Below are 16,825 nucleotides of genomic sequence, written 5' to 3' on the forward strand. Positions count from 1 at the left end.
ATAAAAGTTTTTAGGCTTTTTTCCTCTTTGATAGTGACTTTCCTTTTAAAATTAAGTTATTGGTAACTTCATTTCACTTTGCAAATAAAGAGGGCTGGGATAGTTCTAACATGTTAAATCACCGAAATGTGAAACAAACCAATGGGACTCTTTCATTCCACTTTAAAACCAATGTTTAAGATGTCAGAGACGAGCATTTATTCAACGAGGGGACTGGGGAGTTTTGCACTTTGTAAACTCGTGAACTGCATTTTTGACTGTTTTTATTTGCACTGGTTCATAGTATATTTACTGCAGCTGTTTGTATGGGCATTGCTGTGATCCCAGCCCTCCCGACCTCCACCTGCTCTCACATGAAAACCTGGTTGGTCTAAGTAGCTTCTCTCCTCGTTCTCACCAAATCTGCTGTTTGCCAATATACTGTATTTTGAGCCTAAAATCTGAGCCCATTTTGCTTCACCAGGCATGAACCCCATTTTTTCTGCCAGAAAAACCAAGTACTGTATTTTGTGCGTTTGTATATTGTATGGAAATGTCCGTAGTGCTGTTCACAACACTGCAAGAGCTTTACTAACAGCTGGTGTAGATACCTATTTTATCTCTTAAAAACAAGGAAAATAATGGAAAAGACTAACTTGGCAAAGCTAAAATTGCACTGGAAACAGTGGTGGGGGTGGGCATTGGCTGGGGGTGCTCGGTGGGGGTGGCTGGGGGGCTCAGCAGGCCCCAAGGGGTTGGGGACCCCCAGAGCCAGGGGGTCCCAGCTTGGAATGCCCTGTCCCTGTGGGTGCCTTTGGACACACCTGGTGCAGGGAGGGGGGTGTGACAGAGTCCTTTGAGCGAGGTGGTTTCTCAGTGAGTCTCTCAGATGTTTTTCCCAGTCTGTGATCTGACACTTTTCTCCTAAAGCTCTCTCAGTAGCAATGCTGTTTGTAAAAGGTTCAGCTTAAGCTTTATACAGAAATTTCTTTTGAAGCAGAGAACTTTTTTTTTTTTAAAAAAAAAAACCAACCTATTTTACAAAGAGTTCTTGTGGACTTCTGGCATTTAGCTGAAAATTCCTTTTTACAAAGCCTTCTAGCTCTCCTTTCAAAGCTGCTTCTCACCCTGCCCACGCTCGGTGACTCGGATTTGAGAAGCTTTTTTGCTCACTACTTTCACCAAAAACTAAAGAAACTTCATTGGCAAAGTGACTTCAGTTGTCAAGGTAACATTGTACCTGGTTTTCATGTGAAGAGTATTTGGAAGTTTTAATCTCTCTTCTTGGTTTTGCAAATATCTACGTCAAGTGCCGATACTTCTTTGTATTACGATATCAAGTTACTGACGTTGTGAGGGCCACACATTTATGATGCTGTAGCTGCTATATTTATTTAAATGGAGATGGACAATTACTGCACTAAGGAATGAGGAGAAAAGCAAGGAATCAAGGTTAGTTAGATATCTTGGGTTTTTTTCAAAAGAGAATTAATGGTGTGAAATATCAAGTGTAACAAAGGGTGCTGTCATTTTAACTGAGATTAAATAGCCAGATATTCTTCTTTTGTTTAAAAACATATATATTTTGATGTTTGCAGTTTGGGGGTGGGGGGTCGGGATAAATGGTACCTCATCTGTGGTGGCAGTTTCCAGTATATTTTCAGAGTATATGGATTTCTTTTATTTTTGTACCTGCTCTCCTTGAAAAAGAAAAAAAAAAAAAATCTCAAATTTTATGTGCTGTTTGAGGAAATCTTGAGTGGCACAGCAGATCCCCCTCTCCAGCTGAGAGCTGGCTGTGGATAGTCCAAAGAGGGATAGGGGCACAGGCTGATGGCTCTTCTTGCTTTGCAGACACCGGCCTCGGGTTTCTGCCTGTGGAGAAAAGCAGTTCCCATCTCCCAGACACTGCACCGAGACCTCACTTGTACTGAACAAGTGCCACTAAGTGCTCCCGCGGTGGGGGCAGGCCCAGGGTATCACCGAGCCCCTCCTCACCCAGCCAGCCCTGCCCAAACCTCCCACGTGGCCACTGCTAGATGCAGAGCTGGAGAGAATCACAGAATGTTTGTGCTTGAGGCGTTAAACTCGCGACATTTGCCAACGGGAGGAGTGGCTCCGCTGTAAGTCGCCTTTTTCCCTTCCTGGGGACTTGAGCCGTGGCCATTTGACTCAGGATCGCTGTGTCACTGTTCCATGTGTCATCTGGTTACACGTGTCCAAAAGTTATTTTTATAGTATTCATTCCGGTGTTCTTTTGGGAGTTTGGCCACAGAAATGGTTTTCAGGAGTAAAATGGGTTTCTGGAAGTTGTCAGTCAAATTATTTCAAGATGCTCTTGGTCCTAAATGATTTTCACTTCTTCATGTACAAATACTTGTCCTATAAAATGCTCAACATGAGATACCATGTAGTCTGCTGTAAAAATTCCAGCTACAAATACTGGTTTTCTACTAGTCTTAAAGTTCACTCTGGTGAAATTCCAAGCTCAAGCTTAAGGCCTTTTTTTTTTTTCTTTTCTTCCCTTTTCTTACACTTTCTTCATATCTTGTTCACTTTTGGTATTTTCCCTGTTTTGTGAACTGAGGGTATAGAACCTTACTCAAAGCACTTTTATAACCAAGGAATCAAAAGTTCAGATTATGTGTGTTGGACCTGTAAATTCAGTTTTCAGAGGTGGTTGTTTCTGAATGGCCATCGTGGTCTCTGGTCAGGCTGGGCAGATGCTCTGTCCCTTTCAGTGCTGTGGAGTTTCATGGCTGCTACTGGCAGGTTGTTTGGATCTAGTGAAAAATTCCATAGGGGTGTCAAAGGGAAAGATTTCTGTCTGTCTTTTCTATCCAAAGATGGTACTTTAGGTTGATGCTGCGTGTTTGGAATATAATTTTTGGTTTGGCACATGTTGAAATCATACTTCAGTTAGCCAATTCACTCCTTGTTTTTGTAAAATATTGTGGTTAGAGCTTGAGCTCGTTGATGCTTTCTGCTGGTAGAAAATTTTGTACTTCCTATAGTTGAGGTATGAGCAAGATGGATTCAGGATCCTGCATCTTACCTCCCGAACAGAATCTCAAAAATCCTGATCTCCGTGACACTAAAACCCAAATTGTTGTCCCCTGAGTAGACAAAGGTGCATATGGTGGGGAAGGAGTTGTAAGGGAGAGGCTTGTGAGGGAAAATATCTAAGCATTGGTTTGGCAGGAATGAGGGTGTTGGGGAGACTCCATCCACTTTCCATCCCACGTGCCCTGGCCTTTCCCATCCTGTCTGAGGTACCCCCTCACCTGACACGGGTTGTTACCGTAGGGTCCTTTTCAAACAAAGCAGTTCCACTGTTTAAAACTTGGAGTGACTTTTATTTTTTTTTTTAAGCAAGACAGTCCTCAGAAAGTGCCTTTTTAGAAGATGGTGCTGTAGATTTTTATTTTCCAGTTGTACGTGGCTGCAAATTTAAGATAAATTATTGAAAATGCCAAGTGTTTGATGGTATCTTTTAGGTACTTTCAAGCATCAGCTTCTCTGAGTCAGGACCAAGAATAACCAGGAAGGTGTTTTCCTTTGGAGGGAGAGGCATTGAGGAGCGATCACCAAATTCAGCTGGTAGGCTGGGGTTAGGCTGGGTTTGGTCAATGTGATTTACCTCTTCATTTTGAGGGGACTGGGGCTTGGGGTGTGGGAGAATCCATGGGGACCTGATTGGTGCTGAAAGGAATCCATAGCTCCTGAAGCATGTCTTCTCTTAGGGGAAGCACATTCCCAAAGATGGAGACAAACTGAAGGGTGTCTTAAGAGGATGGCCTGGGAGATGGCTGGTCCTCACATGGCTCATGTGTGTTTGGGATGGATCAGTGTGTCTTCTGACTGCCAGCTGGGAGCTGGATGCTCTGGATGGGAGCAGCTTGGTGGCTGGGTGGTGCCATGAGGGGGTGGGTCCATGGTGAGTTTGGTGAGCGTTCCTGCAGTCAGGAAAAGCTGTAGACTAGACTATTAAACACTGCACCTCAGTAACCTTGTAATGCTGCATAAAGTAATAATAATAGCAAAGTTGTGCTTTGACACTGTAATGTGCTTGCACATGCCTGCAAAAAACACTTCCCTTTCCTTTGGTATTGGTCTGAGTAGCAGTTTTGGGACTTTTCTTTTATGATGAGCCTTGTCCTTTGTTGTGGTGTTTCTGTATATTTATTGGTGGTCTGTGTGCAGCTCATAGGTCTGTGTGTCTGCTCTGTGTGTTGCTTTTAACACTTATTTTTAGGCAGGAGAAGTTTGTGAATGTTTTGGTTTTCTTCTCCAAAGAAAGTTGGCTTAACCAGTCGTGTTTGAGAGGAGACAATGAACCCGCTCGCCATAGACAAGTGCTTCATTGGTACCTTGTTTCTCTACAACTAAAATGATTTTATGCATTTTATTACTGTTTATAGTGTTGGGCATTCAAGATGTGGAATAACTTGATGTCAGGATATTTTTGAATAGCAGGAGCTTAACCACAGAACTCACTGAGTAATTCCAAGTGGTCTCTTTGCAGGAATGTGTTCGTGTCCAGACTTTTTCTAGGATTCAGCAGAGCTTCTGGACATCATCAATGAAATATGTGGGGTTCAGAGTCCCAGCACTGGGCAGTGCCCTTGCTGAGTTGCCCACACCTCGTTGTTGAGGGGATGCTGCAGCTCCCCAGGCACAAGTTGACTCTCTTTGCTCTGTAATTTCTTCTGATTCAAGTTGGAGACATGATCCAGTGTCTCTTTAGCTTGTACCAACTTTCTTGTCTTACTGCAGTGCCCAACGCCACTGTGTTGGTATTAAGCTTGCCACGATGTTCAATTATTTTATATTTCCAATTTCTCAATGTTACTAGGCTGGGGTTTAGAAAGCATTTTTCAGTCTAAATTCTGAGCCAAAACTGTGTCTCCTGACCCTTTTAGTAGTAGCTGTTTCTATCTTTTAGACTAAAAAGGGCCAAAAATCTTGCACCATCAGCTTGTTTGCAGCAATACTCTCCACCTCCTCCCCTGCCTGTCAACCAACTGCTTTCTTTATCTCTCTATATTTAGCTCATACTGAACCTGTTGAGATTTAGAAGGAAGTTGCTGCCTCTTGTTTCTATCAAAGGGAATGAACTTGCACCTGATGAAGCAGTTTTCTGTTGGACACAAATCTCTTGCCTTGGTGTCCATGAGCTGCCACATGCAAAGTTTAATTCCAGTAGAAATGTTTCTGTTGCAGTCATTGGGAGGGTGCATGATGGTTTAAAGTATCAAATTAAATAAGAGCTAACTAATATTGAAAATAGACATTATTAAAATAATTTAAATTTTAAAAAAATTTTAAAAAAAAGTAAACCAAAACACAACAAGGAGCAGCTGCAGATAGACAGGGAAGACCTCCTCAAGGAGATGGAGAACCTGTGGGACATCAAGATCCTGTGGTTGTTGGGATAGCTCAACAAGGGAAAGAAAAAAGACAGATGAGGCAGAAAGGACAGACTCAAAGTAACAGAGCACTGTAGGAGTTATTCAAACTCTTTAAAAATTATCAAGTGGGAACATCAAAACAGAATATTGATGCTAATGAGGAAGCAGCAGAGCTTCCTTTGCCTCCTGTAGTAAATAAAAAAGCAAAACTTGACAGCTGGTGTTTTCCTTCAGTACCTTTCAGTACTTGAAAAGGCCTGTAAGAACAAAGGGGGTGAACTTTCAGGAGGGCTTGTTGCCACAGGATATGGGGTGATGGTTTTAAACTGGGGGTGGTTGGTTCAAATTAGATTTAAGAAATTTTTTACAATTTGTGTGATGAAACTGGCACAGGTTGCCTAGAGAAGCTGTGGCTGCCCCATCCCTGAAAACATCCAAGGTGTCAGATTGGATGGGGCTTGGAGCAACCTGGTCTGGAGGTCCCAGGTCTCAACAGGGGGGTTTGTCTGGATGAGCTTTAAAAGATCCCTTCCAACGCAGACTACTCTGTTATTCTGTGACTGCTAATTCAAAAACTAACAAATGAGGGGAAAAGCATGTTTCTGTATATTTTTAGGGGTGGTTGTTCTTCTCCAGGACCGTGCTGTGAGCAGGTGGCAGTGCCTGTGACAGCTGCCCCCTGAAATCAAACTGTGCTTTATCCAAACCTTGGAATCCCTTACTTGGGTGAAACAGATGCGGCTTCCAGTGGATGCACTGGTTCAGACAGCACCAGCCCAAGGGGTTTGTGAGCAATATGTGGCCCTTCTGTACAACACAGCTGCCCTGAGAGATTCCTGGTTGCCTGGAGGTGTGCCTGGCTCCCAGGAACAGCAGCAGGCACGTGTAGAGGTCCTTTTGCTGTAGCACTGCAGCTGCTCTGCTCTTACTCAGCTCTTACCTACCTCCCCATTCCCTGAGCAGGGTCTCTCTCCCTCCACTGCCTGGATGGAATTAGCCATGCTGAGGATGCTGTGGCTGCGTGGAGCACAGATCAGCTCTGGATGTCAGGGTGGGGGTGGGATGGTGACAAAAGCCTGGAGAAACAAAGGACTGGGTAGGAGGTGGGTGGGTGTCAGGTGAGCTGTGATCAGCTCACGCCTTTCAGGGACATCAGACATGAGCTTGGGTATCCTGAACTTTTTGTGTTGGACTTGAACTCACTGAGAGCAAGTATGTGCCTTTTTCTGACCAGGAACAGAGCTGGAAAAACTAGTGTTTGCATTGGTAGGATGGCTAGTATTTTTCTTGAGCTGTTTTTAAAGCTCAAAATCCTTGGTCAGAGTTGGTTTTGTGTTGAATTATTTAATCAAAGCGAGCCCTGAATTATTTGTGAATTAGAAATACCCAGAGAGGAGAAGCTTTTAAAATAAGTGTTTTCTGGAGAGTAATGTCATCAAATAAACCTACTACCTGGTAGACTTGCAATTTTTTAAAATAAAATTTAACCTTGATATGTTTATCTAATGAGAATCATTAATTCTGCCTTTATTTGAATGTTGCCTGTCCAGTGATGTCCTCGCTCTTTACTGTGCTCCTGCAGCTTTCCATACACTCCCCTCTCCACCCTTTGGAGATTGCAGGGACATGGGGAATGTTGTCCAGTGAATGTTGGGGAGCAGTGCAAAGCTCTGGCTCAGTGTGGAGGTGAGGATTAAACGTCACAGATGAGCTCAAAAAGCAGTTTGCCAGCAGCAGGGGTGGTGATATCTGGGGACAGAATCGTGTGGTCACTTGGGTGTGGAAACAGGAACAATCCCCCATCCTCTGGCCCCAGGGCCCCACTGCAGACACTGCACTGTGCAGAAGTAAGCATGTGTGTGCTTAGATGCCAGTCTGGGCTTTGAGCTGCTAAAAAAAGTGGATTTTCAGACCAAAATGGAAGAGCTTTTCCAACAGCTTCCTATGTGAAGCTGTTTTGAGACATTGGCAAGTTGTCCAGCCAGGAGCTTTGGAACCAGCTGGCTCTGAAGCAGGTTCCCTTTCTGAACCTGGGGGAAATGATTCTGCCTCATTTTTCATCTAGAAAATGCTTGTGATGATCCACATCGCCTTAGGAGAGTGAGTTACTGGGTGACCTGAGGGTGAACCGTGTCGTGACAGTGGTGACCTTGTGATACAAACCCGTGCACTTCTTGCACATTTGCATCACATCGCCTTAGGAGAGCGAGTTACTGGGTGAACCATGTCGTGACCGTGGTGACCTCGTGATACAAACCCGTGCACTTCTTGCACATTTGCATCTTCCAGTGGATGCAGTTGTTTGGAGCCCATCCCTGCTGGGAGCTGGAGCTCTTCCCTCCCATCCCATTGCAGCTCTGCCCGAGGCTGAACCCCCTTGGGGTCAGTCCTGTGTTTGCCATCTTGCTTTCTTTAAACCATCCCATTTGTTATAAAACAGATGCTCAGAGGGCAAGTTTATTTAAATGAAAGAGTTTTTTTTTTCATTGCTGAGAATTACACAGGTCTTTCAAATGCATTTGGCAGTTGGAAAATTAATGCTATAACACTATCTAGCAACACAAAAATATGGCTGTATGTTGATTTTAGGGCCGTGCTTGCCCATAAATCATAGATTCACAACCCATTTCAGTACAGGTGTGCAAAAGTTAGCTTTTAAAATAGTTACTAATAAACTTTCATTTTGCTTACACTTGCAAATCTCTTAAATATCTTCAAAACCAGTTTCTTTGATAGAAAATACATGTCTTGGTAGGTAGTGTCCTCTCAGATGTAATAGCAAAGTGATGCCCACTGGAGCAATGCTGTCTTTAAAAAACTTTTGGAACCTGATGGTGTGCCAGCAAAGTGAAAACTTGAGTATTGCTCCTGAAGTAGTGAGGATAATTGAACACCAACAAAACTTGGTGAGAGGAAGAATGCCAGAGATGGAGTTTGGCTTCTGGCAGCTTTGCAGTGCAGAATGGCTTCTTCTGGGTACTCGCTTTTGTGCATCACTTCTCTCCTGTGGCTGTAGTGTTTACTTTTTTTTTGGACTTGATTTCTGTTTTTTCAGTGAAATCTTCCCATTTTTGCAGTTTTCAGTGTTGAATCTCTCCCTGAGACAACTACCTGTTGTTTTCCTGTAGAAAAGCCTGCTTCTAGCTCATTGTGTTTGGTGTCTGTTTGCAGGCAGGTGTGAAAAGTGAGCTGCAGCACAGCAGTGGGGCGGGCAGAGCGAGTTTTGGGTCAGAAATGTTGGTTTTACAGGCACTGGTGTACAGATCAGCGTTCCAGGGGAGCAGTGACACTTTGGGCTCACGGGGTACAGACCCTCCTTCCTGTTCTTGTCTTTTCCCTTGGTATAAGCAGTTCAGCTCCCCAGGAAGCCTCATAAATGGTGCTTGGTGGGGAAAAAGTGGGCTGTTCACCTGGCTGGAGGTGTGTGATCGTGGACAAGGACATTGTGTCAGCAGGTGTTACTTCAGAGCTTTCACAGTCATTGATAGCATTTGGTTACGAGCTAACATTACAGGATTTTGGGAAGAAGGTGGTTCAGGTGGCATTGTGTGTGCTCACTGGCCAGTGAGCTGTGTTAGTTTCGGAGACTGCTGGAAGCAATGTCACACATAGAAACCTTCCATATTTAATACCACGGGTTTATATTGTTCAAAAAAAGAAAAAGTCATGCTGTTTGGGATTCCTTTTCTGAATAAAATTCTAATAAACCAGTCTGGTGGATTGATCCTGTCCCATGTGTCTGCTCTTTCTCATATGCTGGTAACTGCTCCCCTGTTTTGGTGTCCCATTGCTTCGGCAGGAGCGTGAATGTGTTCCCACCGTAAAGGTCCTGGGGGCTTTCGAAGCAAAAGGGAAATGTTTCAAGAGTAAAGCAGAGCTGTGACTTGAGACGTTGCACAAATAGATTGTAGATGGATGGCAAACAAACTGGTAAAAGCCTTTATTTTTACTTAACCATCTTGACCATGTGTGCCTCTGTACCGTGGGCTGCAGCCGTGCGGGGTGGGAGGGAATGTGTCGGTGTTTGAGATGTACTCGCTAAGCAGAAGCCGTGTCCTCTGCCCCTTTTCCCTTTCTGGACAAATTGTTCTTGCCAAAATTTTCTACCTGTTGCAAGAGTTGCTTTCCTTCCAGCACAGTAAAATGTCGACTTCTTTCACTGTTCCTTCCCTCTCGTAGGCATCTGTAACCTCTGTACGACTGTGTATAGGACACAGCAGTCATCGATCTCTGCTGGCTATAGATACCATCAACTTGAGTGTATTGTAAACGAACTGTATTCATTTGAAAAATAAATTTTTTTTGAAATGCACGTGTGTGAGGCTTTATTTATACTTGCATCATTGTGATTTATTCCCAAAGCAAGGAGCAGATATTGGTCTGGGTGGGTGGATGCGGAGGGAGGCACCAGCCATATCCTAGGATGGAAAACCATTTACTTTCGGTCTTTTTTTGTATTTTAATGCCATTTAACTAAATTTTTAAAAAATAATTTCAAAAATGCAAGAATTTGTTGAAGTGCCCACAGCCATCCTGGGGCAGGATAGCTGCTGTGGAAATGGGAAAGGGCTCTGGAAGCAGACACCCCGGTTCCCTCCTGTTTTATGGGGCATTTCATGGGATTTTTTTAAGCAGTATTTCCCCGTGCTTTGGGCGCTGCTTTGCTGCGGTTTGCGGTGTCCCTGTCACCGATAGCCCCAAGAGCCGCCGCCAGGGCCGCCCCGCAACGGCCCCGCGCGAGCCCGGGGCGAGAGCGAGGAACGGTGAGGGGAGAGGGGGAATCGGCCGGGAGCGGTGAAAGGACAGCGGGAATCGCCGGGAACGGTGCGGGGACAGCGGGGGAACGGTGAGAGGAAAGCGGGGACGGGGGGATCGACCGGAAAAGGTGAGGGGAGAGTGGAGGTCGGCCAGGAACGGTGAGTGGAAAGGGAGGCAATCGGCCGGTAACGGTGAGGGGAGAGAGCGGCCCCGGCCCGGCCCTGAGGCGCGGCGGGAGCGTGGTCGGGCCGGAGGAGCTGAGTGCCCTCACACCAGCCGGGTGAGCCGCTTCCGAGCCGGCGGCTGCGCCCTTTCCCTCCTTCTCCCCTTCCTCTCTTTCCCCTCCACCTATGGTCGGGCCCTTTGTGCCCTCTCTCCGGGCTTCCTTCCCTTCAGGGGCTGCACATCCCCGTCAGGCCTTGGGGCCGGTGCTCGAGGGTCTCTGGCGCAGCGCTCTGTGCCCGCGGGGGCTGGGGCAGACATGGGATATACACCCCACTGCCAAGGGATTCTGCCCCAGAACTGCCCCCGACCGTGGGTCTGGGCACCTGCAGCCCCCTCGGGAGTTCCTCGGACTTTCTGGAGTGGGGTCTGCAGCTTCTGCCCGTTGTACAGTCTATGCTGGGTGAAAAAGGAGAAGCCTAAAAATTCTGCTGTTCCTTCAAAGCCTTGAAGTCCCGGGGGTCACAGCCCTGGGCTAAGCCTTCAGCGGTAGCACAACAGAATCAGTCACATCCTCAGCCGTTTTTGTCCAAGCTCAGTAAATACCATATGGAAGCTGGTGCTGTGAGCAGCTCCTTGTCCCTGCAGACAGTTATGTTCCTAGGGAGGGACAGATGGGACAGGGCTTTTCCCCCTGGCCCGAGGCAGAGGATGGCTCCCATCACCTGCCCTTGTGCTCCCCCATTTTAAGGACATGTATCTGCATTAGGCCAGGTGCCAGGCTGCAGTTTGCTGCTGCTGCTTTTCTCCTGAAGAGCTCTGTAGTTTTTGGCTGCAGCTCCATTTCAGGTGTATTTCCATGAATTAACACATAAATCTTCTGCTCCTGTTCAGTCACCTGTTCAGCACGATGGCCTCGCTGAGTGTAAAGCCAGGCCAGCGCTTCACCTTGCCAGACTGGCAGAACAACTCCCTCCTCATCTCAGCCGATGCCGAACAGCAGCGTTTTAATTCCCATCATGTCCGGCAGGAAGGACGAGCTCTCCGCAATGAAACCGGCAACCAGGTGAGCCCTCTGCCAGGGGGGCTGCTCACAGCTTTGTCAGGATAGTGGGCTGAGGAGCTGGGGAGAGTGTCTAGATTTGGGTGTCTGGATGGGCTTTACCTGTACAGAACATGCTAAGTATGGACGTTTACTCCCTGTAAACCCACCTGCAATGATGCATCTGTACTGTCACTAAATCCCCGTGTGTGTTTCTCACATTCACTGCCACTGATGTTCTCTGTGCTCTCCATTTGTGTAGATGACAAATGGCAACGTTTTGTATTCCTGTGAGAGGCTCAGTCAGTCCTGAAAACGGGGAAAGGCTTCAGCAAGATTCACAACTACAATTTTAGAAAGAGTAATGGCATTTCTCTCTAATTCCAGGCAAAATGGGATGAGCACAACAGCCGAACCCACCTCAAAGATCGTATCACCAACGTGGACAAATGGAGAGAGGCCCTGGCCAAATGCCTCGCAGAGATAGACTTGGAAATTGATGCCTTAACCAAAGTATGTTGGGAAGGCAGATGGCTGGAAATGAACTTACACTATCAGCATGGGATGTGAAATAATTGAGACTTGTCTTGTGCAATGGGCAAGCCCATCTGGAGTTCAAGGGGGGCTTCTCACTATATATATATATATATATATATGTACACATCCCTGTGTTCTTGGCTGAGCCATGTCATGCAGCTGTATATTACACGCTCCTGTTTGGATTTCTGGGTGGATTTTGTTGTTTGGACTTCTTATAAAGCTCTGAAGGACAACAAGAAATATGTTAACACCATCCTTCAAACCGTTTGGGTTTAGTAGGGAATAGTGGTGGGAGATCTCTGATGCTGTGAGTTTTAAACCCAGAGGCTGCTGCTGCTTCTGGAATTGTTAACCCCCAGCAAGGTGTGTGATTCCCAATGCAAATGGCAGGTGTAGAGGACTCAGGTGTTTGGCTCTGGCAATTTTTATTCCAGACTTGATAAAAGGTTTCAGAACTGCAAAGACAGTGTGAGTGCCTCTTAATGATGGTATGGGTGGGTTCCCCTTCGTTTCTCTCTCCCATCCCTAAAAGATCCCCTCAACACCTGATTATTTGCCTCTTCCAGGTGAAGGAAGCAGCAGAAAATGCCATCCAGGCAAAGAACTTGTGTTTGGATGTTGCCATTGAGTGCCTGACCTTCCGTGAGAGCCGTCGTGACATCGATGTGGTGAGGGATCCTGTGGAAGAGGAGCTACATAAAGAGGTGAAGGTGATTGAGAAAACCAAGAAAGAGCTGCAGAAGCGAGTGGACGATGCCTTCAAACAGCTCTGGTGAGGAGTTACAGCTTTTGGCTGATGACTCTGCTCTCCTTGCTTGGCCCCAGATACTTAACGTGCCTTTAATGCCACACTGAGATGGGCAGGCAGGCAGGGAACCACACAGGAGCCCTGGATGATTTTCACGGTCAGGGATTTGGCAGGGAAGGGTGTGTCAAGGGCAATTTCACAAGCACCATTTGGAAATTTTGTCCCAGCTCTCTTGTGCCACCTGCCTTGGTTTAGGAATCTGTGGCCACGAGGTGTTAAAGCTCCCAGGCCCTGGTACTCTGTGGGAATCCTTCACAGCTCCATTCTCCAGGGTGATACCAGCACACAGCCTGGGGCAGCCAGGCAGGCAGTGCTGGGCAGGTCAGGCCCAGTTCCCAGGGAGGGTGGGAGCTCATCATTCATTTCACTAAGATGACTGACATGGTGATGAAGGCTTTGGGAATTGTGAGCTGCCCCTGCCGTGGGCTTGCTCCCTGCTGACTCCAGCCTGGCTCTCCACAGCCTCTTAAAGGAAGCTCGTCAGCAGCTGAGCTGTGACCACCGGCACAAGGTGGAAGCGTTGGAGCTTGATCGGCAGTGCATGTCCTTCAATCCCACCTCTGGCAACATCTCCTTCAAGGTCAACCCAACACGAATCCCAGATGGGTAAGGAAAGAATCTGTCCTTGTGTGGCCAAATCTGCCTTGAGCCCTGAGCTGCTTTTCCTTCCATGCTATGTCCAGGCTTGATGGTTACAGTTTTGGAGAGAGCTCAGAACAGAAATTGCCTGTGGCATGGGGTAGCCACAGACTTTTGGGAGATAGCTAAATTGTTACTACAAACCCAGTGGAGGCCAGGTGCCCTGCCTCTCTCCTGGCTAGCTGTGACACTCAGCAGTGTGGTGTCACCTCTGGCACAGCTCAGGGGGATGTGCTGCACATTTTCACTTGCCTGGCATTCCTTTCCATGGTTTGGATGTGTCCCTGGTGGAGCAGATGTTGGGCCTGGTGGGGTTTAGTCTCTGAGGAGATCAGGGAAGATGTGACCTCCAGCTTTCCAGAATAATTTTGTGCTGCCATCTTGGCCTGGAGCAGGTGGTTCCTTTAAAATATCTTGCAAACAGTCAATTTATTTTCGTAACTGATTTGTTCACAGAACAACTGCACTTAGTGAGTGGGAACTGACCAGCCGGCGCAACAAGGAGCGTGCTGAGGCAGAAATGAAAGCCTCAGTTGATCTCCGAGGAGCAATCACACTTACCATTGCCCAGGTAAACTGCTCCCTTGGCACGGAATCTGTGGTGCCATTCTGGATCTGGTGTGGGAGAGTGGCAGGCATGTCAGTGGATCTGTCTGGGAGCAGCTGCCCTTCTGGTTTAAGTAGGAGCTTGGTTATGCTGAAGAGCTTGCAGCAGTGTCACCAAGCTGGAGGACATGTCCCTGTCAGTTGATTCCCACCTTTTGGCTGCTGGGGAAGTGTGACATGTACATGTGGCAGCAGCCAAACCCAGCTGGTTTTGCTCCTGAGCTTGTCCCAACCTTCCAGGCGCAGCTTGGGGGGGACACAGACACCTTGCAGCCATGTGTGACTGGAGCTGTTCTCTCCTCAGACAAACAATGAGCTGGATGCTCAGCGTATAGCCACAGAGTTTGCGCTGAGGAAGAGGATGAGAGACATGGAAGCAGCCCTTAGTGAGCTGAAATGGCAGGAGAAGAATGTAAGTGTTGTTTCTTTGGTCATTGACTACAATCCTGGCTGGGAAGGGAGTCCCAAAGGCTGTTTGTTATATGGGAAGTGACTTAGCCTGAGTGCAGTTTCCATGTGTTTGCTGCTCAGTGGCACACATACGATCCCAGCAGTATCCCAGCTCTCACAAGTGCTTCTCTGGCACTGCTGGGCAGCACTGCCAGGTTTCAGCCTCTTTATTTCACCCCTTGTCTCAGCAGCACCATCCTGGTCCATGCCAAAGCAGAGGATTCAGTCCTCAGAAGCCCTTGAGTAAAATCTATCCCCAGCACAGCAAAATTCCCAGAGACACGGGGACAGTTTCCCAGTCTGCATCCTGGGCTGCCCCTCACGACACATGTCTCTCCTCAGACCTTGGAGGAAATTGCTGAAATGGAGGAGGAGATCCGGCAGCTGGAGGAAGATATCCGGAAGAGAACGCTGGATCTGAAGGTGGCTCACACCCGCCTGGAGACGCGCACGTACCGGCCCCACATCGAGCTCTGCCGGGATCAGGTACCTCACCTGCCGTGCTCCCTGCAGGGAGCTGACCACGAAGGGGGCTCTGGAAAACATGGATTATTGGTTTTTACCAATTTACTGAACGGGAAGTGCCTTGGCTTGTCTGGTCCCTGCTGCTGAACCAATAGTGGCACCTGTGGTCCTTTCTCCCCAGAGATGCTATTTAGCTACCAGGGGTCGGAGCTGGGCACGTGGGGACAAGTCCAGGCACGTCCCGAGCTCCAGTGCTTATGGCTGGGGCTTGTTGGTAGAAGAGGGTCACTCGTCAGGCCTCCCTGCGCTGGAGAAACCTTTTAAAGCGATGGTGAAGAAGGAGTCGGTCCTGATGGATGGGTTGATCCAGTTTTTTTTCTGGGCTGCATGGCCTCTGAGTGCAGTAACAGCTCCACGAGAACTCCTTGAGCACATGGGATGCTTGCACTTTTAACCCGGGGCAGAGGGGGAGGGGGGAACCAAGGACCACCAATCCAGGTATGGGGGAGGGGGTCTCAGGTGAGAGGGACACCTGGATGAGCCAATGGCCCCCCAGGGGGTGGAGAGCATCCTTTGAACCTGCCAATCACTCGATGCTCCCCTGGAATTTCTGGGTTGATAGACAGTTCCCAGCAGGGGTCAAGGTGGAGGAAAGGAGAGGTGACTAACACACCACCTGGGGAAGGAAACTTCAGGGAGAAACCAGGGAAACTGAGGCATCCCATGATGACACACCGCAACAATGGATGAGTTTTGGAGCAGCAGCAGAGCAATGGATCCTACAGTGAGATAGCAAAGCAAGGGAATAATGTCAGAGCTGGGGGAGAGGGGAAAGAGGGAACCATGGCCTTTGTAAAGCCCTGTTAAGTGCTGTCCCCTCCTCCCTGCAGGCTCAGTTTGGACTGACAGACGAGGTCCAGCAGCTGGAAGGGATCATCCGTGCGCTCCAGCAGAAGCGGACAGAGTCACAGTGAGTGTCCTGCTGCCCAGGAACAGCAGTGCCCAGCGCTGCCCTGAGGGGATGTGGCTCTGGGTGTCCCTGCTCTGGGCACACCTCCAGCACCTGCCTTTTGGTGCTCGTGGTACCCGGGCTCATGAGAGGCAGCAGTGTTTGGGCTTGGTGGGTGTGGGGTACAAGGGAGCTGTGCTGGGAGGGGAATGGGGCTCACACAGCCCCTGCTGGACTGAATTCATCCAGGCCCTGACTGTTCCAAAAGGGACAAAAATAAGAGTGACAAGGAAGGAACAGAAGTGCTGCTGTGGGCTGGCAGCTCCCTGGGTGCACATCTCTTGCTGCCCTCCCAGAGCACTGTGTGGGCTGGCTATTCACTGCCCCAAACAATGAGGATCTGATGAGTTCACTCCTTGTACAGGGCCAAAAGCTGCCAGAAGGTGGGACGTTGGGTGCTTCCTGTCCAGTTTAAAATCATGGAATGTCCTGAGTTGGGAGAGACACACAAGAATCACTGAGACCAACTCCTGGCCCTGCACGGGACACCCCAAAAATCCCTGTGCTTGAGAGCACTTTCCAAATGTTCCTTGAGCTCTGGCAGGGTAGGGCTGTGACCATTCCCTGGGGAGTCTGTTCCCATTTGATCCCAACTCCTGTCCCTTCTGCTTATTCCCAGGGATACCTTGGACGGTCTTTACAGACAACTTCACCGCATTCAGACAGATATTGGCTACAAAACCAATTCTCTGCAGCTGGACAACAAGTGCATGGACACCCGGAGAAAACTCGTGGTCCCCGTGGAGAAGTTTGACCCAGAGGTCGACGCTGTCAGCCGCACCAGGAACCTGCCGAGGAACAGTCAGCTGGAGCTGGCTTAGCGCGCCGGGAATTGTGCAAGCGCGGGGGGATGAAAAACTCCCGGTGATTCAGTTCCGTAGCGAGCAACAGCGGCATCTGCGTCGCGTTCGGGGAGAATGGAATTCTTCTAGTTTGTTTTATAACTGTCTGGCCCT

General features: G+C 48.1%; 1 protein-coding gene across 1 annotated transcript; it reads left to right on the forward strand.

Moving 5' to 3' along the window:
• Positions 1-11,204: 11,204 nt before the first annotated feature.
• On the forward strand, positions 11,205-16,690 carry TEKT2 (tektin 2). Its single transcript, XM_041417623.1, has 9 exons — positions 11,205-11,376; positions 11,740-11,865; positions 12,459-12,664; positions 13,163-13,306; positions 13,796-13,910; positions 14,250-14,357; positions 14,738-14,881; positions 15,751-15,830; positions 16,489-16,690. Exons 1-9 carry the CDS (start codon positions 11,221-11,223, stop codon positions 16,688-16,690), a joined length of 1,281 nt encoding a protein of 426 aa, XP_041273557.1. The 5' UTR covers positions 11,205-11,220.
• The last annotated feature ends 135 nt before the right edge of the window (positions 16,691-16,825 follow it).

Source organism: Onychostruthus taczanowskii, unplaced genomic scaffold (assembly GCF_017590055.1).
Source record: "Onychostruthus taczanowskii isolate IOZ18803 unplaced genomic scaffold, ASM1759005v1 scaffold56, whole genome shotgun sequence".
NCBI classification, from domain to species: Eukaryota; Metazoa; Chordata; class Aves; order Passeriformes; family Passeridae; genus Onychostruthus; species Onychostruthus taczanowskii.

What these genes read in the sequence shown, in the direction of transcription:
- TEKT2 (XM_041417623.1), top strand. Translation starts at nt 11,221, where the DNA reads ATGGCCTCGCTGAGTGTAAAGCCAGGCCAGCGCTTCACCTTGCCAGAC. An exon ending in GCAATGAAACCGGCAACCAG is followed by an intron (nt 11,377 to 11,739) that starts GTGAGCCCTCTG and finishes CTCTAATTCCAG; the next exon opens with GCAAAATGGGATGAGCACAA. An exon ending in TCGAGCTCTGCCGGGATCAG is followed by an intron (nt 14,882 to 15,750) that starts GTACCTCACCTG and finishes TCCTCCCTGCAG; the next exon opens with GCTCAGTTTGGACTGACAGA.